The sequence below is a fragment of the Neomonachus schauinslandi genome, chromosome 10, assembly GCF_002201575.2.
Source record: "Neomonachus schauinslandi chromosome 10, ASM220157v2, whole genome shotgun sequence".
In the NCBI taxonomy this organism is placed as follows: Eukaryota; Metazoa; Chordata; class Mammalia; order Carnivora; family Phocidae; genus Neomonachus; species Neomonachus schauinslandi.
In genome coordinates, this window is record NC_058412.1 from 48,020,095 (window position 1) to 48,047,098 (window position 27,004).

The 27,004-nt window shown below is 49.8% G+C and overlaps 1 protein-coding gene across 1 annotated transcript in view; it reads right to left on the reverse strand.

The window, feature by feature from the left end:
* Window positions 1-3,014: 3,014 nt before the first annotated feature.
* Window positions 3,015-27,004, reverse strand: part of HK2 (hexokinase 2) — a 63,169-nt gene continuing 39,179 nt past the window's right edge. The window contains exons 4-18 of the mRNA XM_021699257.1: window positions 25,262-25,381; window positions 24,524-24,619; window positions 23,555-23,654; window positions 23,051-23,234; window positions 20,323-20,478; window positions 18,871-19,104; window positions 17,343-17,647; window positions 15,221-15,369; window positions 14,843-14,962; window positions 10,774-10,869; window positions 10,199-10,298; window positions 9,919-10,102; window positions 8,479-8,634; window positions 7,090-7,323; window positions 3,015-5,275 (exon numbers count right to left, since the gene is read on the reverse strand). Coding sequence (XP_021554932.1) covers window positions 5,131-5,275; window positions 7,090-7,323; window positions 8,479-8,634; window positions 9,919-10,102; window positions 10,199-10,298; window positions 10,774-10,869; window positions 14,843-14,962; window positions 15,221-15,369; window positions 17,343-17,647; window positions 18,871-19,104; window positions 20,323-20,478; window positions 23,051-23,234; window positions 23,555-23,654; window positions 24,524-24,619; window positions 25,262-25,381 — 2,379 coding nt within the window. The 3' untranslated portion in view covers window positions 3,015-5,130. The remainder of the gene's footprint in view (window positions 5,276-7,089; window positions 7,324-8,478; window positions 8,635-9,918; window positions 10,103-10,198; window positions 10,299-10,773; window positions 10,870-14,842; window positions 14,963-15,220; window positions 15,370-17,342; window positions 17,648-18,870; window positions 19,105-20,322; window positions 20,479-23,050; window positions 23,235-23,554; window positions 23,655-24,523; window positions 24,620-25,261; window positions 25,382-27,004) is intronic.

A 27,004-nucleotide genomic window follows, 5' to 3' on the forward strand; every position in this document is an offset into this window, starting at 1 on the left:
AGCCAGACCCTTGGGAACTTTATGTTTCAGAAACGCTGCCACAAATCAGTGGGGAAGGGCAGACTAACTCACTTAAAGACATGAGAAACCAAACCCAAACAAAACTGGACCCTACCTATTATATGGAAGATGCACACCCAGAGGGTTTTACATTAACCCTTTAAGTGAAAAGTAAAACTATACATAACATTAACAGAAGACAATGTCAGTGGGCTAAGGATGAGAAAGGTCAGAAGTACAAGCCGTAGGGGTGGATTTGCTTACACCAAAAGAAAGGACTCCTAGTCAACAAAGGATGCCGTGGGCACAAATAACAGACTGGGAGAAGACAGTCCTACCTAAGGCAACAACAGACTGATATCTACATCAAACAAGGGACTCTGGTAAATCAGCAAGGAAAAGGAACCCTGGTTAAAAAGTCAGCAAAGGAGGGCGCCTGGGTGGCTCAGTTGGTTAAGCGACTGCCTTTGGCTCAGGTCGTGATCCTGGAGTCCCTGGATCGAGTCCTGCATTGGGCTCCCTGCTCAGCAGGGAGTCTGCTTCTCCTTCTGACCCTCCCCCCTCTCATGTGCTTGCTCTCTCTCATTCTCTCTCTCTCAAATAAATAAATAAAATCTTAAAAAAAAAAAAAAGTCAGCAAAGAATATCAACAGGCAGTGACCTGAAGACCTTAAAGGCTAAGAAACATATAAAGAGATGCTCACACTTCTTGTAGAGAAATGTAAATTGGAACAACCATACAGTCTCACTTTACGCTCAGCACATTAATAAAAATTAGGAAGCTGGATAATGCCAAGAAGTGCCAGAGATTCGCCTTTGGGGGTTTGGGGGCAGCCTTTCTTCAGAAGAAGAGCCTGGCTATACCGGATCAGATTAGGCAAACGCACCGTCTGCGATCCCGCTATCCTGCTCCTCCATACGTGCCCCGAGAGATCATCCGAAAACGATTAAGGGGACATGTGCAAAGACGCTCGCCCCAGCGACGTTTGCGCAGCCAGAGCGGGCCGAGCCGCAACGCCTGCGCATCACTGGAGGCGCGGGTGGGAACACGGCGCATGCGCACACGGGAGGTTGTGCAGTACCGGGAAGGAATGGATTAGAGGGATGCATGGCGGCATCAATGGGTCTTTAAAAGCGTGATACTTAATAGAAAAAAACCTTTAAATTAAAAACCATGCCCACTAAGCAATATATGCTTCAGACACACAAATAAGTTGCATGTCACAACACAACATGATTGCTGATCGTGAGTGGAGAATGGGAAAGAGAAACGAAGACAAAGGGGAATAAGAAGATAAAAGAGCAAGAAAGATCCGTGCAAAGATAGAAAATAAATGCGCTGAACTGAGGAGTATGAGTAATTTAGCCTCTTGTACCCGAGGCCTAAAGAAAAGTTAACAAGGGGGGGGGTAAAGGCGCAATGGGCTTGACAGAAGCTGGAAAAGCTATTTCCCAGCTGCAGGTAACTTGGGTGCAGACTGTCCAATTGTTTGAAGGAAATGGTTTTCCTAGTGGTCAGGGGTCCCTCCCACCCCCCACTCCGGAGGAGGCGTCAGGAGCTGGGCTGAGGCCCTGGGAGGGGAACCGGTGAGCGCGGGGGTGGGGGGCTGCTGAGAGTCCCCCAGTGGCGGTGCCCGAATCCCGGGGCGGGGGGGGGGCTCAGCTGAGGGGGTGCTGAGGCTGTTACCACAGGTGGAGGCCTCATTCGTGCTCACGGTCCAGCAAGGCGGAGGGGACATTCAGGGAAACACGGTAATCCTCGTATGTCGTATATAATTTCTTAACCAAAACCAGATGATAGATATGTTGTGTAACATACTTTCAGCATGAAGCAGCAGGCTGTCAACACTTCCAATGATATTAAATGTTCTTCTAGAACACTCTCATGGTTTTATGGGGTCCGTGCAAGTTACTTATTGCTCAGGTCCAGGCCCCACCCTCCTCTGCTCTGTTCAGTCTCCCTCTCCAGCTGGTTCCCTGCCAGGTTCCACCAATGGAGACACTGCAGAAAACTAGATGGGAGGGTTACTTCTAACCACCCTTCCTCCCTGCATATGTGGTTCCAGCTCCTGCACCCCCTCCCCAGCTTTTGGACTCTGGTCCAGCCAGTGGGATAGAAAGGCTGTTTTTTGGCATTGCTAATCTCTGGATTGCATCTCCACACACTGGCTTCTCAGCTCTTTTATCACCTGTGATAACCAAGCCCCTGTCCTAAAATCTGAAATAACTGGCATGGATTGTCTTCCTGACCGGACTCTGGTACAGGACCGGCAGACTCATTGGATGGGGTGCTCCTTTTTTGTTATTATAAATCATGTAATAGTCAATACCCTCAAAGCTGAATCTTGGTCTCCAACCATCTGTGTTTGCTCTGCACAAATTTCTAGAAAATTACACAAAACATGCTTTTGATGCATATTGCCTGTTCCCCACCCCCCAAATGGTTGTACCAGCTTGCACTCCCAATAGTGTAGGAGATGCTTCTATAATTTCATTGTCAAACAGGGCTCTGTCCGTGGGGGTCAGTAAGGTCTAGTGAGGAAGGGATTGCCCAGGTTTGTATTTTGTTTATTGGAGAGAGGGGAAAGGTAAGGAGAAGACAGAGGTACATGCTTTTTAGATGTTCACATAAGTAGGGGCTTTCCATCCTAAATGTGAATCACATGCCTACGGAGACCAGCCAGAGCCCCTGAGGCCTCTGCTAATAGCTCAGCCAAACTCCTTAAACTCCTTAGCCAGCCAGGCTTCTTCACTGATGCTTGAAAGCTAGGGGCTCAAAAATGGCCTAGGAAAGGTCATCTATCCTCCAGTTCCATTGGAACTGAGTTTCTGGGAAGAGAAATAACATCTGGGGTCAAGACCAAGTCTTGGCCACATTCCTGCCAGGCAAGTAAGTACATACAGTCAAAATCGATATACTCATTAATTATTCAGACCAGCCAGGAAGTACTAATATGCCCCAAAGACTGCACTCTTAAAAAAAAAATCTTCATGAAGCACACATTGGATATTTTGAAAAATGTTAAAATTTATTAATAGTTAACATCACATAGTTAATTCAACTAGCTCTTTATTATACATGACAACATCTTTACTAGACTGAGTGCTCAAAGATTTGAGAATCAACACATCCCAGTCAAAGATTGAGATTCACTGTATTTACATCAGGCAAAGCAGCATCAACAAGGAACTGTCACCTAACTGTGGGAACACAGACATTCAAAATGCATTTTCCTTTTTGGAAACCAACAACATATCTTGAATAGCCACACACACAGCTCTACCTTTAAAAAAAAAAAAAAAAAGGTGCAATTTCACAGACAGTGCCTAATTTTCAAGTTTAAAGGTGAAAATTCATCTCTACTTCTTGGGCATTCTTTAGTGATCTGTAGATCTAGACGTTGTTCTCAGTACAAGTGTGATCAGTGTGCCAAGTTGGGTGCTATCGAGTCCTGTCTTTCCTTCCTTGTGAGCCTCGATTTCCCACTCAATAGTGTTCTAGGGTCATTAGTTGCAGGGTGTGGGTGTGCATATTTTAGGGAGGAAGTGGCGTTCAGATTCAGAATTAACTGCACTCCTGAAAGGTAGAGCGTGGAAGATTTTATGCCACCCTACTCCCCTCATCCCCACCAACAGTTTGAAATAAATACTGTGTATAAAAACAGCTCAGCCTCAAGAAGCCCTCGGACAACGCTTCTTGGAAAAACATTTACAAAACAGACCAATTTGGCTAGGAGGGCACAAATCTGCCTTTAAAAGTGTTGTCCCTGAGGTTTTCTTCATTTGGATTGTTTCATTGTTTGGTTTTGGTTTGCTGTTAACAGTGAGACAGAATTTTTAAAGAAGTGCTCTTGGTGGCTTCCTTTATCTTCTTAGCTTAAAAATACTACTGACTACCCTAAGAATGATCATTCTTAAGCAATGAATCTGTCTGGAAGGATTCCTGTTTGCTTTGGTTAAGAGCCTGTGTATTGTTGCCCCAGGAAGGTCTAGACAGAGCAGCCTGTTTCTGTGGTTTCTTCGATCCACAGACCCAGCTTCCCTCATTGTGCCCTGCTTTCCATGTTTCCCAGTCTGCAGGTTAAAAAGGAGCCAGGAAGGAGCTACTTAGCCATTCACTCACCCTGAAGAGGCTTCCCTTCTCTTCCCGCAGGCGAATGAGGTATTTCTAGTAACCTGTCAGTATCTTCACCTTCCATCCTGTAACTACACAAATCTACTACAGAGGCAGGCCAAGTCTGAAAAGACCCTGTGTATTTATGTACATAACACATTGACATATAAATACATTACATACAACCAATCATTACATACAGTATCAAGGTAAAGGAGCGGATGTACTTCATGAACTAAATAAATTTCAAACATAAATTAAAATGAAAATAGAGTTGTTTCCACTTTTGCAGGAAAAATCTTAAAAACAGACCAAGAAGTCTCCCCTGCCCCAGGGGTCCATTGCTCATGGATGACTCAGGAACCCACTCATGGCCTTGGTTTTGCTTTCTCGGATTCGGGATGCTTTAATTCCAGGGCAAGCCTCCGCTGGAACCCAGCAGGCTTGTAAAGGAGGTTAAAGAGGGGCTGCCACGTGGCTATCCATGGGCTCCTCCCCCCCCACACACAATGCTGCCTCTCCTCCCGCCCCTGCCCCTCTGCCTGTGGGAGAATCAGGCTCAAGTTAGTGGAGATCCCTCCAGATTCAGAGGAGACACAGTATCAGCCTCCGTGCTGGGGAATGCTCTTCACCTTAGAAATACCATGCTCAGGGTCCATGGGGAAGCCACTGTATCTTTTCATTAGTGTCCCCATCCTGTAGGATTTTGCAGGGACATGGAATTTGGCCAGAGGGGTGACTAAAGGTTAAAATTTGTCTTGAGTTTTAAAAGAACCAGTAGGAATAGTTGGACAAGTATGACCAAGTCCTTACTTCAAAACATATGCATCTCGGGAGGGCCAAGGCTTGGGCACTGGGCTCAACAGTGAGAAGCCAGAGACCACACCCAGTCCCACAGGCTCCTCTCTGCCAGGGAAAAGCCCAGGGGCCTGTCTCTGACACAGAGGATGACATCTTATAATTTAAAGCAGGGAAGAAGGGGAATGAGAGGAAGTCCCTTCCGGATTTCAGGGACTCTATCGCTGGCCAGCCTCGCGGATGCGGCAGGCCACAGCAGTAATGAGAGCCGCCCCCTTCCCGCTGCCGTCCTCTGACTCCAGGAAGGACACGTCACATTTCGGAGCCAGGTCCTTCACCGTCTCGTGCATGACTTTGGCAAAGCTGCAAGCGTTGGGAGGAAGACACAGGGGGAGAAAACACCTTAGTCATGATTGATTTGTGTCCCCCGAGGTGAGATCCTAGGAAGTGATGCTGGAAGCCCAGGAATTATTAAGATGAGCAAAAGGATGACAGCCACTGTGTATTAAACACTCACTATGTACTATGTATCAAGGCTTCGAGAGGCTAGTAACATGCCCAAAGTCTATGTCACAGCAGGCAAGTGGGGAGCTGAGAGCCACTGGGAGTCAACTGTCTGAGATTCTGAAGGTTGTGTTCCGAAAACTCATCAGTGGAAGAGAGGGTCAAGGGTCACGGGCACCACAGGTGTGCCCTGCGGAAGTGCACAGCCTGTCCACGAACTCTGGAAGGAAGACCAAGCCCCGTGCACGTGACACTTCATTTTCCAGGGGTATGGACTCATGTAGACCCACATCTAATCCAAAATGTCATTAAAGATACAAGGAGCAGGCTCGGGGGGTTACTGTTGGCACATTATGGTGATTGTAGAGCCTTTCAGTATGGGATCAGAGAAAGAGATAGGCACCATGTCCCCCAACATAACAGGGTCAGGATGTCCTCCTCATCTATGAAACAAGCCGCAGTGCCAGGGGCTTGACTTCTGTCCCCCTCCCCACTCTCATCTGGGACCAAGATTCCCACTTATGAGGCACTGATCATCAAGAGAAGGAACTGCAAGTTTCTCTCTTTCCAGTAACTGTATAAACTTTGGGCAAGTCTCTCAACTTCTCGAGACGGTCATGGTGAGAGCAGGCAACATTTCAATTGAGGAGTCTCTCTATCCTCACTGTCCCACCTATTGCCCAGACCAGGGTAATAACTCTATTCTTTTAACTTTGAGCTGAGAAGCTTCCAGGGGAAAGGGATTGGGGCACTTCCTGAATTCAAAATGATTTACTCAAAACATATGCAAATGAGTGACGAAGGGAGAGGAACAACGGTTGATGAGAGAAGAGAGATGGAGAGACAGGGAAAAGTGTAGAAAGAATAGGGAATTCAGTGCTTCCACACTGGGGGGGGGCGGGTTCGAGAGACACGCTTTCTATAAAGAGCCAGACAGTAGATAGGCTTTCAGCTCTGTGGGCAACTACACTGCCATTGTAGAGTGAAAGCAGCCAGAGACAACACATACATCAGTGGGCATGGCTGCATTCCAATAAAACTTTATTTACAAAAACAGTCATGGCTCTAAGTCCGCCAGCCCCCACGCCGGACTGCAGAAAATACCCCACTCCGGAGTTCCAGCATACATTCCAAGAATGTTCACAGGAGCACTGTTTGTAACAGACAAAATCTAGAAATAAGCTAATATCCATTAGCAGTACAATGAACTATAGTATACTCATTCAGAGGTATGCTCCACAGCCCTGAAAATTCACAAACTACAATCCCATACTCCAGTGTGGATGCATCTCAAAACTGTACATGCTGTGTGGGAAAAGCCAGTCCCCAAAGGAGAGATGCCAGAGGATTCCCCTGACGGCAGTTTCAAATCTAAGGAACACCAAACAGTAGCGATACAAACACAGATACACAGGGAGAGACAGCTAGGGACCGAGTCACCAGAGTACCTGTCCCTGGTAGGGGGCAGGGGTGCAACCCTGAGTCCTCCAAGCTGGGTGGTAAACACAGCCCTACTTCTGGTTTTTAACCTCTAAACTAAAGCGTCTATGTTATATACACTCATTTGGAATGCCGGGTGGTTTGCTATAAAATAAAAAGAGAGAAAGAGAAGGCAAGGAAAGAAGAGATGGAGAGAGAAAGATGGGCAGGGAGAGTGGAGGTCAGGCACTCACTGAGGGTGTAGCTTGTAGAGGGTCCCATCCACGCCCACGGTCACTTTGAGGGTGTCCAGCCCCCGGTTCTCTCGGATCTTGTCCACCACGGCGGCCATGCCCGCGCCACAGAGCTGGGCTGCCCGCCGCGCCACCACGGTGCACACCTCTTTGACAATGATGCTATCGTCACATGTGCTCTCGAGCCCCAGGTGGTGCAGGATGGCGCGGACCTGCAGCAGGGCCAGGCAGTCACTGCGGGGGGGACACACAACAGCGAGGGGTCAGTCACATACACGAGGCGCTGGCAGCAGCCCCCGTCAGTGGCTCCTGTTCTTGAACTCAGTCCAGGAAGCAATGCTCATCCCACTGGACCCCGCAGCGCCCTCCTGAGTGTGACGGGCAAAGAAACAGCTCCTGTTTCCACCTGGCCGGGTGAGGGGGGGCACTGCTACCCCACAACCGGTACTCAAGAGAACAAGACAGCCACTGTCTAGCTTTCCACTCATTTGGAAAGAACAAAGGCAGTGAGGATGCCTGTAGTTGGCATTTTCGGCTGCAAAGCTCTTTGCTACCCGTTTCCTCCGTGTTGTTCCCGGGTCAATGGGACAGGTTCCGCTGCCTCCCAGCATAGACCCCTGCTCTCTTTCTACCCCCTCCCAGGGTGGTCTGATGGCGGCTCGTGCAGTCTTTATGAAACAAATGTGAATTGAATTGTAAGAAGAATATAAATCTTATCATATCAAGGGAACTGTCTTAGGACTCCGGAATCGGCTTCCTGCATGCAAACGGACACGCAAACTCGAACATCCTCTTGCTTCGCTGGTGCAGATGCCCTAGCGCCCCCGCTCTGGCGCTCAGCCGCCTCCTGTCCTCCCACACACCTGACAGTGACGCACAGAAGCCACTTGTCAAGGGCTCTGGAAGTCCCTGTTCTAATCTGGAGCCGGCTTCGCTGCCACTATTAGATGGGAGGAGGGAGGTTTTGCTTTAACGGATTTCTGACTGCCTGGCATGCCCGCCTTCACTCGATCCTGCTTCTCCTTTCACCGCGGCCGCAGTTCGAAGCGCCCTCCTGCCCGGCACAAGGGCTTTAATAGGCTACACTCTCCGTGCGTTCCAATTTATATCCTGTGAACAGGTTACCTTCCCACCTTTGATAACTGGCCTAAAACCCAACAATATTACTTTGCATGGGCTCCTGGCAGCTCAGCAGGACTTTTCATGCTTAAAATGCCAACTATCCATGAGTTACTTTTTTTATTTAAACAGTAGAGCTATGTCTCTGCGACCAAACTGACCTGTATATAAGCCATACCCCGATCTTACTTGAGCTCTGGAAATCCTTCAGCTTGTCTGTCCATGAGAGGGAGGACGCGGTCCCACCTGACCCCAGAACCAAATTCTCACCTCTCAATCTGAGACAGGAACTTGGTTTCAAAGATTCCCCTTGTCTTGAGCCGCTCTGAGATGCGGCCACGGAAGAGCAGCCCATGCTTGGTGAAATCGATGAGGATGTTACGGACAATCTCCCCCAAGTACATGCCACTGATCATTTTCTCGAACCTGCAATGCAGATGACGTTCATGGAGGACGCATGTAGGAAGGGGTAATGCCCAGAGCATTAGCAAGGAGACGGCATGCAGATTCCCCTGGGTGGGAAAGGAAGTGCTACTTGATTCACTTGGGCAGGATGCCTGGTATCTGCACACACAGACCCACGGCCTTCAGTGAAACTGACCACAGCGCCCGCCTGAGGACCACGGGGTTCCTGGGGTCATCCCCATCTTCCGGGCTCATTACCTTCCAATGCTTACTCCCACCTCCTCAAGGAGGAAAACACACCCAAAGCCCACTTCTAAGAAGAGGGCAGAATGCTGAGTCTTAACCGTGAACTTCACCAGGCATTCAGCAGGCTCTCTCTCTAAACCACGACATCATTATCACACAAGTAACTAGTGCAACTGGAGAACCCGTCTTGTCCACTAGGATTGAATGTGATTACTCAGTGGCTTGAGGGTCTTGTGGCCCTGCATAGTGCCTTTAAAGAAGTTGAGACCCCCAAGTTTCAACCAAGACCCCCAGCACCACTCCATCTTGTCTCACCCTTTGTTTCATTAATGACACCTGTCCGGCCCCTAGAAGCATTTTAGTCTGTGACCTCTACTCTCAACAAAAGTGTATTATTCTGCAGAACTATGGTCCCTGACCATATCCAGCTAGGAAACACTACACACATCTTCCCAGTGGCAAGTGTGCTGGATCTTACACTATCGTCCCGCAGCTCAGAGCCCCTCCCCACCATCCTGGGGGCTTTGTGAGGCTGGGGCTGACCCCTGTCCAGGCCGGACAACAGAGGATGATACATACTGGATGGATGGAGGAAGAGATGCATTTCTGTCTGCCTCCTGTTCCTCTCTCTGCCACACCAGCTTCTTTACCATACGATCAGCAGATGTCTGCTTTTCCTCACCGTTCCAGACCTAGGTTTGAACACCCTCTCTCCCATTCTCACAGGCAGGGGTGGGCAGGCTGCTTCTTGAATTTTCTAGCCCTGTGCTCCTCAGTGTCCCCTGTTCGTCTAAAACCTATGTGACCGAATCCCTATAGGAAATGCTTCTCAGAACGAATATTGTGACCTGTTTTCCCAAATGAACTTTGAAGGCATCACAGTCCAGCAGGGAGAACTTTCCAGATGTATTTGACAAGAAGCCCTTTCCAAGGACATTTCCTCTCTTCACATCTCAAAAATGAGGGTCCTGGGATTTGTTGTTGTAGAGGATCTGACCGCTCGTCACCATGCAGTTTTGGGGTACCCGTACCAGGACCCACCCGCAATGGGGTACCTACCTCTGTCTGCCAGGGTTGAGGGAAAGCTCATCCACAGCCACATCAAATTCCGTGCGGAAGTCGTCGAGGCATCCGTTGTCCCCGAAGGCCCCCCACTCCATGTTGACACACATCCGGCCCTCCTCCCCCTCTACCAGCTCCACGTTCCGCATCTCCTCCATGTAGCAGGCGTTGCTGCCCGTGCCTGCCAATCACAAACACGTCAGCGCCTTGCCGGGGACCGTCCTCCCTCCACCCGAGCCTCTGGGGCACGACGCAGGAATGGCAGCCGGGGCCTTACCAACGATGAGGCCGACTTCGCAGTGAGGGTCTTCATAGCCACAGGTCATCATAGTCCCAACTGTGTCATTCACCACAGCGACCACGTCCAGGTCAAACTCCTGAGAGGGCAAAAGCAGATCCCCAGTCCACCAATGAACCCCAACATTTTTCTTTCAGACACTTACAAGGGAGATTTGTATGTTTGTAATTTATATAAGTGTTTTTTAGACAGCATGGCTCATTCTCTCTTTTCATTCAGGTCCCTGCTCAAATGTCACCTCCTCAGGGAGGTTCCCTGGTTGGGCTATTTAAAAGTGCCCTTCTCTAGCCCACTCACCCTGTCCTCACCCGACTTCCTTTTTCTTCCCAGTGTGACAGCACCTGACACTAGCTCATGGGTTTGTTTATAGCACCAGAGTTTGTTGTGGTCATTCCTGAATCCTCAGTGCCAAGAGCAGAGCTTGACACACAGGGGACACTCAATCATCGCCGAAGGATCACGTTAATTCTCTCCCTGACCCATGCACCTGCACCCAGCATTTCCCCACTTTGTGACCACGGGTCATCCCAGGCCTCGTGGCGCGCCTGTCCCACCTCTCGCCGGTGGATGGCCTCCTTCAGCAGCGTGACCACATCCTCTCCCTCACAGCCCGATGCCTTGAAGCCTTTAGTCCACTTGAGGAGGATGCTCTAAAAAAAAATCAGAAGAGGATATCAGAGGAGGGCTCCTGTGTCATCCCCGTGGCCCTGCTGTGCCTCCAGTCCCTAACCTCACCACCAAGTCGTACAGCCCCCTTCAATAACCAACCGTCTCTCCCACACGTGATGGAGCATCATTTGAGACCTTGAGACCCCCAAGTTCATTAGGTGTCTGTTCCATCATTTAATCCTCACAGCAAACTGGTGAAATGTCGTTATAATGCCCCTTTTCACTAACTGCAGCTCTGGGACAATCTGCTCAAGGCCTGAAGCTTGGAGGAGAGGAGCAGGACTTCCCCGCCCCCCCCCACCCCCCAGGCCCGCCGACTCCATGGGCCCCTAAGCACCACACCAGTGCCCCTGCCATGGAGTGAAGTGTGTCATTCACTGGGAAAAGCAGTTTGCTCTGTCCTATCCTCTATTTACATCAGAAGTCAGAGTGTGTCTCTTAATTGTCAAACTCTAGTCGGGCATGAACAAGTGCGCTGACCATAGGTGGGTGACACTAGGCTTCACACCACCCCAGTGAGGGAAGCGTTCTCGTCTCCTCACAGACCGCCCTAAGCCACTCATCTTTAATGTGGCCGGCTGCCGTGTCACGGGGCCCTCTGGGGAACAGATAGATATGTGGTGGTTTTACATGTGGGAGAACTGATTCATGTACTGTCCCCAGTCCCTCTCTGCTGCTGCAGCCCAGCAGGAAACCAGCACCAAGGGCTCATGGGCCCCTTCCTGCAAGGCCAGAATCCATAAATGGGCTGTATGCTCACTATCCACCCATATCCATGGTCTCTCCAGGCCTTGCCTGGCCTCGCCACGAGCTTGGCATTTTATGGCCCAGGTGAGTTTGGAACCACAAGTCAACCTGGATGTGTCACACTGTGCTCAGATCCCAGGAGATTTGGAAAAACAAGATACAATCCCAGCCGCATCCAGCTTTACATACCTACATCCTAACAACGGCATGCTCATCTCCACCTAACTGTCTTGCCTACAGATTAGCTTCACACCTCTAACGAAATTTTGTATTTGGCACTTTCAAGTTTACAGAATGATCAAATGACATTATTTCAGGTGGTCCTTAATAATGACACATGCAGAGGCCCCTGCTGCTGGGGAGACATGCCCCAGGCCGCCAGGTGGTCGAGGCAGCTTGGGGTCTCTGGGTCTTGGCACCTGCTGATTTTCCACACAACAGGATGATCTTAGCAAAGCAGAATCCAGCTTACAGACAGACGGAATGACAGAACCCAGCTTCTGCTTCATCTGCTCTTAATTTATTTTTCAAAGATTTTATTTATTTATTTGACAGAGAGAGACACAGCGAGAGAGGGAACACAAGCAGGGAGAGTGGGAGAGGGAGAAGCAGGCTTTCTGCTGTGCAGGGAGCCCGATGTGGGGCTCGATCCCAGGACCTGAGCTGAAGGCAGACGCTTAATGACTGAGCCACCCAGGCGCCCCGCATCTGCTCTTAATTTTTACAATGCTAGACTATATGTGTGCTCCCTGCAGAAACTTAGAACATACAGAATGAAATCTAATACAATGAACCTGGAATCTCATCATTCAGGTAGAAATAGTGAAGGTGTTCTTGGGCTACCGGATAAATAATTCACGATATATACGTGTTGGCATGAAAAGTGAGGTGTGTCTATTGAAAAATATTTCAGTAGGAAAAGCCTGGAAGCATGTGTACTGGAGAGCTATGTTCCATCTTCTTATGAATTGTGTTTTTTTCGGGTTTCCATACTGCAGAGACTATCTTTTTCTTAAAAAATGTTTGAGTCTTACCATCGGTTTTTTTCCCCTATCATTGAAATTTCTTCCAGGTTGCTCAGGGTGCTCAGAATTTTATCCATATTTTACGAGGCAGCAGGTTGCTCAGAATTTATTAACTATTTCCCAAGTGTTGAACAATGGGTTTGTCCCTGATGTTTTCATTATAATAAGCAATGTCTCATTAAGTATCACATAAATGTGGATCTTCATATTCCCTTTGGTAAACTGATGCAAATGGAGAAGGCTTTGAAAACCCAGTGCATTGAAAATCATGAGAAAAAACATGTGTCGAGACAAAGGAATGAGAAAGGCTGGGGAGAGGGAATCAGAGGAAGGTGGTCAAACGTACAAGCTTCCAGTGATAAGGTAAGTTAAGTACTCAGGACGGGATGAACACAGCGAACACTACTGTACAGTGTATTTGAAAATCATGAAAGAGTAAATCCTAAGAGTTCTCATTACAAGGAAAAAAAACACTTTTTTATTCTTTTTCTTGTTTTGTCTCTATAGGAGATGACAAATGTTAACTAAACTTTTGGCGATCAGTTCACAATATATGTAAGTCAAACATGGTGCTGGGCTCCTTCAGCTTCTACGGCATGCATGTTACCATCTCAATAAAATTGGAAAAGAACAGAAAAGCGAGACTCAACACTGCCCTAGTAACAGCAGACACACAGTGGCAGGTGTTGGGAAATACTGCATTAGGCAAGGGTTTTCATTGCAGGACACCCCAAAACCTCCGCTGAACTGGTGCGCATGATGGATTCAGCTCCGAGGGGAAGAGGAGGAAACATCTACAAAACTCAGCTGAGCAACATGCAGGCTGCCGTTCCGGGACCCTGTGGCAAATGCTGGCCTTTCTTCCCCGCTGGACCGAGCTCCCTGTACCTGGGACGTTTCCTGCCTCCGTGCTCCCCCATACACAGCCAGGCCTGCCTGCCTGCCCTTCTTCCCCGTCCACTCCTTCTTTGGACTTGGAAGCCGATCCAAGTCTCGTTCATGCTCTCTGGGCGTGTGCTCAGGTTAACATCACTCTGGCACCCCACTGGTGCCCCGTTCCCACCGGCAACTCATGCCTTCCTGCGCTTGTTTCCTTGCCATTGGCACAGTTCGTGTGTGAGACCCCAAAGCAGGAGCCACGACTTGTGTACCCTGGCCACTCTGTCCACCGCCCACTGTCCATTTGTAAACGTGCATGTACGCTTCTAGAGGACCGATGGAGACCGAGAACAACTGCTTAGACAATAGTATTCTAACATCTGGTATGCCGACTGTCAACCCAGAACAAGCCCAAGCATGGTACTCCGCTCTCCTCCGTTCTCAACACACCATGTCTGGAATATCTGAGCACACCAGCTCTCAGCCCACCTGCTTCACTCACGCAAGGCAAGTTGAAAAGGAATGAAAGGCAAAGCTAAGACTAGAGAAGCACTGGGGCACCTAAACAACAGGAGGTGAATGAAAATGTCCTGCAGGAGCTGGTGAGCATCCCTGAGAACATGGGCTCAGGTATCAGGAAACCAGAATTCAGTTCTTGGCTTGCCACTCCCAAGCCTTCTGATCTGGCACAAGATACTTGGCATCTCTACAGACTGTTTTCCTTTCTGCAAAATGGGCATACAAACACCTACCTACCTTCTATGGTCACTGTGAGGGTTAAATGAGATAACACACATAGGAAGCCTAGCACTGTGCCTGGCATAAAGTACTATAAAAATGTTCACTGGGGCACCTGGGTGGCTCAGTTGGTTAAGCGACTGCCTTCGGCTCAGGTCATGATCCTGGAGTCCCTGGATCGAGTCCCGCATCGGGCTCTCTGCTCGGCAGGGAGTCTGCTTCTCCCTCTGACCCTCCCCCCTCTCATGTGCTCTCTCTCATTCTCTCTCTCTCAAATAAATAAATAAAATCTTTAAAAAAAAAAAAGAAAGAAAGAAATCTTTAAAAAAAAAAAAAATGTTCACTGTTAGTATTTTGATAAGCGTCATCATCGTCTTCCCAAAGATTGTGACCTTCTTAACCTCTACCAGCTCCAACTGAATCACGCCCATCAACAGGCCCCTTGTCACGACTGCTTACTCATGCCCTTTTCCTTCTCTCAACTCAACTTTCTCCCTTGCTCCAAACCCTGGCTGGGGTAGGGTCAATAAAGCCCAGAGGCAAGGCCCCCCAGGGAGTCTGTTACCTCATCCAGGCTGTTCTGCTGGCAGGGGAAGGAGAAGGTGAAACCCAGAGGCAGGGACACGCCCTTCATGCCCATGTACTCAAGGAAGTCGGCGATGCACTGGACGATGTGGTCAAAGAGCTGCGGGGAGAAGTTAGGCTCTGAGGAAGGGGCCCCGGCCCAGGGCAGGGTGCCCCCCCAGCAGGATCTGGCCACGAGCTCGGGGGCTGTACTCGGGAGAAATGCACGTTCAGGCACAAACCTGGGGGAAGACCAGGCCAGGGCCCCAGCCCACCTGGCCTTCCCTGGGACCTTGGCTGAGCAGAGAAAGCACTGTCCTCCCGGGCGAGACTCGGGTATCTACTGGGGTCCCCTCCCAGAGGCGCCACCCTGCCTTACCTCGTCCCCCGTGCCGTGCATGACCTCCTGCGGGATAGAGTAGATCTTGTTGTGCATCTCTACTCCACGCCGCTTTCCATTCCTCACTCGCACCAGCAGGACCCGGAAATTGGTACCCCCAAGGTCCAAGGCCAGGAAGTCACCTTTCTCTGAAAAATAAACCCGGGAAGGTGATGGACTAGAGCGTCACCACGTCAGCACCGCAGAGAGTGATGGTCTATAAAGTCCTTTCTCCTAAGGGAGACCTCTTCTGGCAGCCCTCAGCACCCTCAGGGGAGATGGACTGTGTGCTCCACCGAATAGGAAAGAAAATAAGATCCCTGGGACCAGAGCCTTGCTGCCTCCCTAGTGGTCCTCAGATGAGTTCAGGTGGGCCAGAAGTCACAATGAGCTCTGCGTGACACCGGAAACTGTGATACGTAATACAGTACACTCAAATATCTAGGGGCGCTGGGGGGGGGGGGGGGCTCAGTCAGTTAAGCGTCTGGCTTCGGCTCAGGTCATGATCCCAGGGTCCTGGGATCAGCTCCCTGCTCAGCAGGGAGTCTGCTTCTCCCTCTCCCTCTGCCCCTCCTCCCTGCTTGTGCTCTCTCACACGTGCACGCGCTCTCTCTCTCTCTCTCTCTGTGTCAAATAAATAAATAAAATCTTAAAAAAAAATCTAAACGTGTCGTTCGTGCTAAATCAAAGGCCACCTTATCTTAGCTTCTAGAATAGAGAAGAAACAGCAGAGTTCAACTCTTTAAAGGAAATCGAAGGGAAACCTTTTAACGTGAGAAAAGCCTCCTCTGTTACAGGGCAATCATAATACTGTGCTACGTGCCTCAAACACACTCCTCATGCAGCCATGAGGAGGAGGCACTGCCTTTCCCTCTGATGAGGAAGGGGACCTGGCTGAGCCAGGCAGAGTCACTCCCTCAGGCCCACAGGTCAGGGGCGGGTAGAGCAGGCACCACGGCCCAGGCTCCTGTGCCAACTGAACAGCGCCAGCCTGCTCCATGTTAGTTCTCTCTGCACTGGGGAAAGACCACCATTTCTTAATGTGCAAGACCCAGACCATGGTCAGCAATCTTCTCCCATGAAGGGTCGGGCAGGAAACTTTTGAGGTCTTGTGAGCCAGTCCCTGCTATAACCACACCACTCTGTCATGGTAGCACCAAGTGGCCACAAACAACACGTAGACAAAGGGGCGTGGCTGCGTATTAGTCAAACTTTATTTTAAAAAAATAGGCAGCAGGCCAGGTAGAGCTCATGGGCCTTCGTGTGCCAATTCCCTGACCCAGGGCTTATAAGAACTGGCCCTGGAACCAAAATTCCTGGGTTCGAATCCCAGCTCTGCCGTTTTCCAGCCGTGGGAACTTGGGCAGGTTTCTTCATTTCTCTGTGCCTCAATTTTATGACAAACATATTAGTTTGTTAACAAAATTAAGTACTAATCTCTGTTAATCGTTCAAGATTAAATGAATTAAATTTTGTGTAAAATGCTTACAGAAGCGTTTGACCCATTGTAGGCATTCAGTAAGTGTTTATCATTATTATCACTCAATTTACAGCAGAAGGGGGCGCCTGGGTGGCTCAGTTGGTTAGGCAACTGCCTTCGGCTCAGGTCATGATCCTGGAGTCCCTGGATCGAGTCCCGCATCGGGCTCCCTGCTCAGCAGGGAGTCTGCTTCTCCCTCTGACCCTCCTCCCTCTCATGCTCTCTGTCTCTCATTCTCTCTCTCGCAAATAAATACAATCTTAAAAAAAAAAAAAAAATACTGATGTTTAGGGATGCCTGGGTGGCTCAGTCGGTTAAGCAACTGCCTTCGGCTCAAGTCATGATCCCGGAGTCCTGGGATCGAGTCCCACGTCGGGCTCCCTGCTCAGCGGGGAGTCTGCTTCTCCCTCTGGCCCCCCTCCCTCTCATGCTCTCTGTCTCTCATTCTCTCTCTCAAATAAATAAATAAAATCTTAAAAAAAAAAATTATAGCCGAGGAATGGCTGGGTTGAACTTCTTGAACGCTAGCATTTTCTAGTACTGGTCCCAATACCCAATGCTAAGGCGGAGGGAGTCCTGCGGGACATCAACACCAGGACAAAGGCCCACCGCGGTGAGCTGAGTGGCAGCCCTGTCGCCTACCTGTGCCATCAGGCGTGGCACACACGTAGGTGGGCAGCATCTTGACAGGGGCAATGGCGTGAGTCTCCTTGCTCAGACCTCGCTCCATCTCTACGTTCATCCTCCTCTTGACCTCCAGCAGCTGCTCGCGGCTCAGCTTCAGAGACTCCAGGGTATTCTGGCGGGCTCGGTGTTGGTCAGCCAGCCGGTAGGCCACCGCCGTCACCATGGCTGCCCCCTTGCCACTGCCATCCTCAGAACGAAGGAAGCGGACGTCACAGTCGGGCACCAGGCGCCGCACCGTCTTGTGAAGACGCTTGGCAAAGCTGCAGTCGCCGTGAGAGGGGAAGAGACGGGGGTCCACGGTGAGGGTCAAGGGTGCGAAGCGCTCGCTGCCTCAGCCGCAAGGCCAGGAAGCACCCCCAGGTTCTCGGTCAACACTGTTCAAGCTCAGAGAGTCATCTGTGACCACCCCAGCAGAGGGAAGGGAAATGGGCCGCTGTAGGAGGCCCCTACCCTCGCACACAGTCACATTAAGACCTCCCCATCCCACAGCCGAGGCTCCTCCACCCAATACATCAGCCTCGGAATCGGGGGATTTGGACACCAGCAGTGCCCCTTTCATTAGACGCTGCCTGCGGAAAACCCAGAACAGAAAAAGGAGAAATGCTCTTCTGGACTTTGGTCTCTTTGGCCAATTTCTGCCCAAAATCCCAAGGCCGTCTGAACAGCTCAAGACCACAGGTGTGTTCAACAAGAACTCCTCGGGTGGTGGCTGTGCTGAGCCACGGTCTCCGGGGCCTCACTGTCCCCGGTGCAGTCTGTGGGCAACAGCACCCCTGGGGGCCCAGAGACAAGGTCTCGGCCTGGACCCCCCGAATCAGACTCTGCCTCTTAGCAAGATCCCCCGGTGATTCACGTGCACTTTCGTGTTTCTGAAGCCCTGGACTAGAAGACCAGGGCGGAGACCTTGATTCAGTTAATGAAGGCACACGGAACTGGCGCTCGAATCCAGCAAAAATGAAATAGGAAGTGGGCACAAGAGAGAGATTGGCCAGGTGCCAACTGAAATTTGAATATTTTGGCACTTAGGACCCAAGAGACCAACCATGGAGGGAAGTGCAGATCAGTTCAATGCCCAGGTCAGCCAGAGAGGCTGTGCCAGGGTGTCCTCTGTCAGAGCACACACCACCTGAACAGACCATCCACAAACATGAGAGTCAAGGAAACAAGTACAGAGAAACCCGAACTCCTCAACAAGAGGGTGGCAGACAGAGCCCCATGGCCAGGAGAGCCCTGGCTAGAGCTCCAGGCATCAGGAGCCCTCAGGAATCGCCTCCACCCCTGCCAAGGATGCCACCCTCCCGACCCCCACATGCCCAGCTGGGAGCTTATCCTACAAAGTCCCTCAAGCTACGGTCCACCTCCACCGCCCCAGAAGGCAAAACAGAGCTGGCCATGGAGTCACTAGGGTCTCTCGCAGGCCTGTCAGGGGTCCTCGAGTGCTCTGGGGGCCATGGCGCTGGGGGGTCTGGGCGCGCTGACTCACTGTGGGTGCTTCTTGTAGACAGAGCCGTCCACCCCAATGGTGGAGCGCAGCCGCTCCTCGCCCTTGTTCTCCTTGATGCGCCGCAGCACGGCCGCCAGGGTGGCCGCACACAGGCTGGCTGAGCGCGTAGACACGATCTGGCAGATCCGGTGAGTGGCCACGCAGTCCTCCTGTGTCGGGTCTATGCCCAGCCGCACCAGCACCTCACGGGCCTTCCAGGTGCCGTCCTTCTCCCTGGGAAAGAAAAGGACAGCGTGTGGGCGCGTGCCCAACCCATTGGGGCCAGCGCCATCTCCCAGTGAGGACAGACACGCCCTCCATGGCTCTGCCCATTGATGGGAAGGTAGAACAAGGGGAAAACACAACAGAGCCAACAGGAGGCTCCTCGCCCAGACACACACACACAGGGTTCAGGTGCTTCTTTTTCCAATGGGAAAAGCAGTACTTTTTATGCACATACTAAGTAAGGACAAGACACTGTTCTTATGGCTTTACACAACAAGCTGTGTGTGTCAGTGTGTGTGTGTGAGAGAGAGAGAGAGTGAGCTATGCTTGCTTATCTGGGGGTAGAGGGAACAGTGTCCCTGCCACCAACCACCCAGCAGCAGAGCCCACCCCATTCCCTCTCTGTGAAGCAGCCAGCTCGCTGCCTTTCACGACGGCGCGGGCACTGCTTTAACCCATGCTAGAGGCTGTGCTTAGTGTGTGCTGCCGTGAACTTCACAGTCTTCTCAGCGGAGCTAAGCACCTCACAAGTACGCACTCTTCCATCCCCTTGGGGTTTAACAAGCAGGCACAATTCCCTCAAGAGTTTCCACTTGAGGTCACTGGAACGGTTTCACTGCTCCCTTTAGCACCCAATTCCCCTCCTCTCCACCATCTGGTCCCTGAAACAAGAGGGCCTCCTCAAGCAACAAGTGGAACTCTCAAGAACGGGAAACTGGGCCCAACTCTTTGGATACTGTTAACTGAAAAACAAGATTCAGGCCATCCTCACTCCCATCCATGCCGCCCTGTGAAATGCAGGCCTCAGCTATACGTACTGGAACTAAATGGGTAAATCTTAGGGCCAGCTGAAGACCTATTCTTCTATTAGGGAAGCAGGGGTCAGGACAGAGCCCTTTTGGAGAATCACCAACTGAGAAAGAAATGTCAGAGCTTCAGGAAAAGGGAAAGAAAGTAGATGCATGAGTCCCCAAGGGGCCCACTGGAGCCTCGGGCATTAAGCCAAGCCCCACCCCCACCCATGCAGCACCAGGAGCCACTTGGGACAAGGGTGGAGACTATCTGAAAAGTTCAAGTCAAGACAGAGGCCTGCCATGGCCCACGTTGCGCAAGACCATCTTGCTGCCCAAATCTGAAGGGTCAAGGGCTGGTTCCCGTTCCTCATTCCCCAGTGGCCTGTCCACCCTTCCGGAGACCCAGTGAACAGAGAGGGACCCGGAAGCTTACCCTTCGATATCTGAAACATCTTTGGTCTCAAACTGGCCAGTGGCAAGGAGCCCTGGGCTGAGCTTCCCCCCGAAAAGCAGCTCTTCCTTGGCCATCTTCACCAGGATAAGCCTCACCAGTTCTCCCATGTACATCCCACTGATCATCTTCTCGAATCTGCAGGGATACAGACCAGACAATAAAGAACAGTCCTGGCTGTCAGTGAACTCACAACTTCCCCGCGGACGTGGAGGCAACATGCACGCAAGGCAAGCTGGTGCACAACAGAGTGCTAACTTGTGTGGCATTGCTGGGAATAAGATGTGCAGAGAGGTGACAGCTCAGGGGAGGCTGCAGGGTCTGGGGCATCTGCTCCATCTCTGCAGGCAGGCTGGGCCTTCAACTATGGAGGGAAAGGGCATATGGAACATTGTGGAACAGCCTGGATTTTAGGGAAAGTAAGTTACATGTAGGGTAGTGACTTTTAAATTTTTTTCTCTAGCAAGGAAATACTTTTTTAAAATGAAACCTTTTGAGGAGCCTCAATATTTATATACAAGAGAAGAAGGCCAATCTGATCCAATTAGTGGCATGGGCCCAGCAACATCTCACACTGCCCTCCCCTTGGAGGGTCATTTGTGGATTTCTAGGAAAGAGGGTGAAAAGAACCCCGGGGCTGGGGGTGGGGTAATGGGCAGGATTAGAAGGGCAGGTTGGGACAGATGCAAAGAAGCTCTAAACGTCAGATTGCCATGGGAATCTGGGAGTGCGACACGTTGGAAGTTTCTGAGCAGGCAGGTGACGAGATAAAGGCATGTTCTAGAAAGGCAGAGGGCTGCCCCCAAGCTGAGAGCAATCAGCTGATTTATTTTTTCAACACTAGGTGATGCTGTTTTCTTTGGAAGCCAGTCTTTCTGGCTCAAATGGTGTGATAGGAGAAACCAAACCTTCACCATTGTTTGCAGTTATTTGCAGCAAGAAGGCCCCTTCTGGGTATCTAAGCACCTGGGGTCTAGAGAGGAGGTCCCCCAGGGCCAGCGGACACTACCTAGGCTGGGCTTCAGCGAAGAAACCCAGAGCGGGGGGTGTTTACGGGATTATGACGTCAGCTGGTACAATCTACAAGACAGGAAAGCCAGGCCCTCAGGAAGTGACTCACCCAAGACCCAGGGCCAGGTATGGCGGAACTGGAGCTCAGTGCAGAGCTGGCAAAATTGCCTGAACAGAGGGTGCATGTAAATTGTTCAAGCACCAGCACAGGTACACTGTGTGGGAGGCTGCCTGGCTTTATCTGTAAGCAACTCATGTCGGCCTCTCCACCTTCTCCAAAATAGCTAGTTCGATGGCAGACAGCGGACAGGTCCAGTGGGGCTCTGAAGTGTGGGTGACGTATAAAAGCTTTTATTCCAGTTTTTTTTTAATTCAAACTTTGTTTCAATCAACATTTAGGAAAATATTTAGAAATACATCAAGAGTAGGAAAAAGTTCCTCCTGGGGCCCAATAATGACTTCTGGGCTACCATGGCTGACACTTTGTAGTCGATATCCTCCCAGCCTTTGATTTGTCTCAGGCTGAGCCAGTGGTGTGTTGCCAAGGCCGGGCTGGCAATTCTGTCATCGGACACTTTGAAGGGCATACAGCTCCTCTGAATGGCTTGGGTGTGCCTCATTCTTGGAGGCAGACATTGATTGAGTGACTTTTCAGTCCATAAATTCTCATCAGCCATGGCAGACACAGCCAGTGCGTTCCTATGAAAGTTACAAGTGGACTCATGCTTCAATATGTGGGAGAAGCCTGTGACTTAAATAACCATGCCTTGAGAAAGCAAGGACTCTCCCTGTATAGAAAAAGACAGCCCATTGCTAAGCTGGCTTATAGAGTCAGGTTTTCCTCTCTGAACAGAGATCTATGCCAGAAGCTTTCCTGCAACAGTCATAGCAACAAGAAGACCAGAGGGGGCCTGAATTGCTCAAAACATTTTGTAATTGCCTTCAGAGCTTAGAGCAATCCCTGTTTCAATATCTTTCATAGGGACATTGGGTCAATGTTGGTGTAATAATGACAGCGAAATAATGTTTTGTAACCGTCAAAAGTACCTAAAAACCGAGTTTAGCCAGGCTGGAGAATATAACATTCAGGGTGCAAAACATTGGAGACCCTCGTGGTCCTGGGCCACAGGTCCAGGGAAGTGGCCAAGGAGGCTCCTAAACCAGCTTTTCCAGAGGCCCCGGGTCTGCCTATAGCCGGCTCCAGCTCAGCTCGCAGGCAGCTCTACCAGAGGTCAGAGTCGGGGCCTCAGCCAGTGTGCAGGAGGCAAGTGTCATAAGCCTCATCCCCTGAGCAGTGGCAGGGGTGGGACCTACGAAGACAGCTTTCAGGGACCCTAAGCTTGGCCATGTCAAGATGACTCTTCTGTGTCTCACAAACTGTTTCTATGGACAGCTTACACATTGAAGGTGGAAGAAAGAGCAGGGCCAACACTCAGGAAATGACATTCTAAAATGATGGCTCTGAAGGACAAAGCCAAATTACCTATAATCTGGTTTGTCCACTTGTTTATTCGTTTTCAGAGCCCTCTCAGCAATTTATAGTCATGATGCATGTGATGAGCACACCACTCCCGTAACCAACCTTTCGGGGATATAACACTAACGCAAAAGGGAGAACCACCCCCCAGCTCTGGTCAACCCCCAGCTCAGCTCCTAAGTCCACCCCCACGAGCCCACCGCACAAAGGCTTGCTGCTCACAGTTGTTTCCCGGGGTTCAGGGAGCCCATGTCGATCTCCTGATCAAACTCAGTGCGGAAGTCATCGAGTATGCCATCATCCCCGAAGGCCCCCCACTCCATGTTGATACACATCCGCCCCTCGTCGCCCTCCACCATGTCAATGTGGCGCATCTCTTCCATGTAGCAGGCGTTGCTGCCCGTGCCTGGCCAAAACAAGGGACTGCTCAACACCCATCTGCACCAACCAGCCTCTCCCCAGCCCCCATCTCCCTCTTACTCCAGCATCCTGAGACCAGCTAGAGAGGTTGGGATTGCTCAGTGCAGGCTCCTGGAGTATCCCAACATGATCCAATCCACAACCCCCAACCTGTAAGTCCTGGCTCAGCCCTCCAAAGTGACTGTACCATCATCTTCTAATATGAAGTACAAAGAATTATCCAGGCCATGGAGCCCTCCTCCCTTTCCAGCCCACATACCCCATCCATTAGCCAGCACCAGCCCCCCACACCCAGTGTTCACTCACCTACAATGAGACCAATCTCGCAATTCTGGTCATCATAACCACAGGTCATCATGGTCCCAACTGTGTCGTTCACCACGGCCACGATATCAATATCAAAGTCCTGCAGGGATAAAAGTAGGGCTCTGATCTTCACCATCACACAAAGGTTATGATTGTGAAGGTGGAGAGAAAGAGCAGCAAGACCCACAGCTCAGGTACATTAGGGCTGCCCCCTTACTAACCCTACTTGGAGCCAAAGAAGGTTAGAGCTAGGAATTGGGTCCAGATCCAGTCTGACAGCAGTGACTCACTCCCCACGCTGCCTGTCCTCTCCATGGAGGCCACCAGCCCTGCGATCTAGTTTATAGACATCACTGCATTCACAAGAGCCCATCCTGTCATCACTGTCCCCTTCTGCTTCTCTTTCTTCTTTTCTTTTTCTTTCCCTCTTTCCCTGTAACTCCTATGACCAGACCTTTATCTTGTACTCTCTCTACCCTATTCCATCCTGATGCCAACATCATCCCAACCTTCTTACTTGAAAATGATAATCAAGTCTTCTTCAGGTTAGAGACTGAAGGGTTTTTCTTGTACCAAGGCTAAGATTATTTATCCATCACACTAATCTGAAGACCCCAAAGGCATCTGGTTATTATCCATTATGCTAATCTGAAGACCCAAGAGGCACCTGCTTATTATGTAAGATTATCAGTGTGGCAAACATTTCACAGTAAATGGATGCCAAGTCAGTATGAAGCATGCCTTAAACTTAGCTGTATGTCAACTATATCTCAATAAAACTAGAAAAAAATTTAATATTATTGGGTATACCTAGCAGGGAAGGAAAAGAAAATCTCTCCTTAAGAACTACAAAAAGGTTCTCATGCTGATTTGAAACAGACTGGGAAAGATTTCAGCGTAGACCCTAAAGAATGTAAAGAGCCTCCAGACCCCACCTCCCTTCTCCCCATCCCTGCCTCCCCTACTCACCCCTCTCCTCTGGATGGCCTTCCGGATCAGAGTAACCACGTCTTTCCCTTCCACACCACTGGACTTGAACCCCTTGGTCCAGGAGACCAGGAAACTCTGAAAAAATGACCAAGGAATGAACACTGATTCCTCACAAAACCCAGACCACACTACTCAAACAACCATTAGTAAGTGGAGACCTCTGCCATGGAGCTAAGCTAAACTCTAACCGTGCTTAAATATTCATACTGCTTCCTGATTAGCCTAGGAAAGAGAAATTGGGACCCATTCGAAGCCCCAGAAAGATTAAATGAATGATTCCTTCATGATCTACTGCCCCCAAGAAGTGGAAAGAACAGGCTTTAGAAATGCCAAAATAAGAGACTCTCATCATTAACTCCCCAGACATCTTTCTTCCAAGGAGCTTTATCATGATAACGCTACATCAAAGGAGTTCCTAATTTCCCCTTCCTGATTCCCTACAAGGGATGAGGATAATGTACAACATATGGGGGGTTGCATATTGTCCTTTGAGGGATGAGTGATAAAGACCCTCCCCCACTTCTGATACTTCTTCACCATCCCCCCACACCTATGCACACCCATCCACCCACAAGGACAGAACTCTCAATACTCCAGCCTCATTCATATAACCATCAGAGCTGCCTCTAAAACCACAGAAGCAGCTGGCTCAAAGTTCATCCCGGACCTCCCAGCCCTAAGAATGAACAACAAAAGTGTCTAAAGACCTCATCTTACCTCATCTAGTTTTGTTTGGACGCAGGGGAATGAGAAAGTAAAACCCAAGGGGAGCTTCTTGTCTTTGATTTGTAGCTTATCCATGAAGTTAGCCAGGCATTCTGCAATGTGGTCAAACAGCTAAGAGCACACAACACAAGAAGATGAGTGAGGAGGGAGAAGAGCATGGAAATTAAGAACATACCTACAGTTTAAGCTCAGAAAGGAACTAGCTGAACGTGTACAAGATGTGTATCCCCTCTGAAGTCTTAATTTGCTCATCTATAAAATGGGGGTGAAAACTATACCTGCCCTCAGAGTTACCAAAAGGATTAAATGAGTCAATACATAGAAGGGCTTAACACTAACTAGTTAGTGCTTATTAAATACTGTCTTCCACCAAACCACTGTCAAAACCCTGTGAGAGGCAGGGGAAATCATAGGTAAAGCTGATCAGAAAGTCATCACATATCCTGGGAACAGAACATCCCTTGGTGGCTCTGTCAGAACCCCCCTTGACATGGGTGCACAGCTGACTGTCTTGCCGGGGCGGGGGCAGCCCATCTCACTGCCAAGAAGTATTCTAGCATCCCTGTCTCTTGTGATTAGGGAGGGAATGGGACATTCTCTGTTAGCATTCTATGAATGAACTTAACAAAAATAAGTAACTCTTATACTTTTCTTCCATTCTGGAAAAGTCATTTCCCAGGAACATTTCAAAGAAGTTATCTTTGTTTTCTAACTTCAAAATGAAACACCAAGTGAATCCATGAAGAGCACTGAAGAATAAATAGGGTTTTGTGGATGGGCAGCCTTACAACTATGACCATGCCAAGCAGGACCCACAGCTCCTAAGAAAAAGCTGTATTTACAATTATCCAGGTTTTCAATCAGTCCCAAGGCCCACAGGCCCATGGCTTCCTTCTTTCCCACTCAGCATTCCCAAAGAGAGGCAGTGACCCCCTCCAGATGCTTACAGGCTGAGGCCAGGGGCATTCTGGTACAAAAAGTAAGCAGAGGCCAAAGAGACCAAGTAGATGCCAAGAGCCAGGTTGACCAGATGGCAAAATCTAAAAGCCAAGGGGGGTAGATGAGAATATATCTTTTCCTCTCCAGACAGAAGCAAGGAAGATTCCACTAAACCAGGGGTTCCCAGGGGTTGCTGGTCCTGGACCAGCAACATCACCACCATCATGTTATAAATGTAAATTCTAGGGTCCAAACCCAAACCTGCTGAATCAGAAACTGTAGGGGTGGGGCCCTCCAGGTGATCCTGAAGCACTGCTTTGAGAACCACTGCACTAACAAAAAGTATTTGCATTTACAAAGGAACTGAAAGGCTGGGGGTGGCAGAGTAGGCTGACAGGCCCACTGGCTCCCCAGACGTCTGCTGTATGCTTCCTGGGAGCAATCCAGGAAGACAAGGCCACCCCCATCTAGAAGGGGGCCAGCTCTAACAACTTCCTGCATTGATCCTGTCCCAGTCTGGTCACATGCAAAATTAACCTCAGCTGATGCTGAAACCCTCAATCTCCAAAACAAAACATTCTCAAGAGCAAAGACTAGGCAACGACAAGGCTCTGTTGCAAAGAGGATCACCAACACATAAGTGCCAACTACCATGAGAAGAAGCCAAGTATTTTAATATGTACATAAGGTTTCTAGATAGATACTCAACAAGTTCTGTTCTTCGGTTGGGAAGCTGACCAGAGACAAATTTTTTTTTTTAAGATTTTATTTATTTATTTGACAGAGAGAGACACA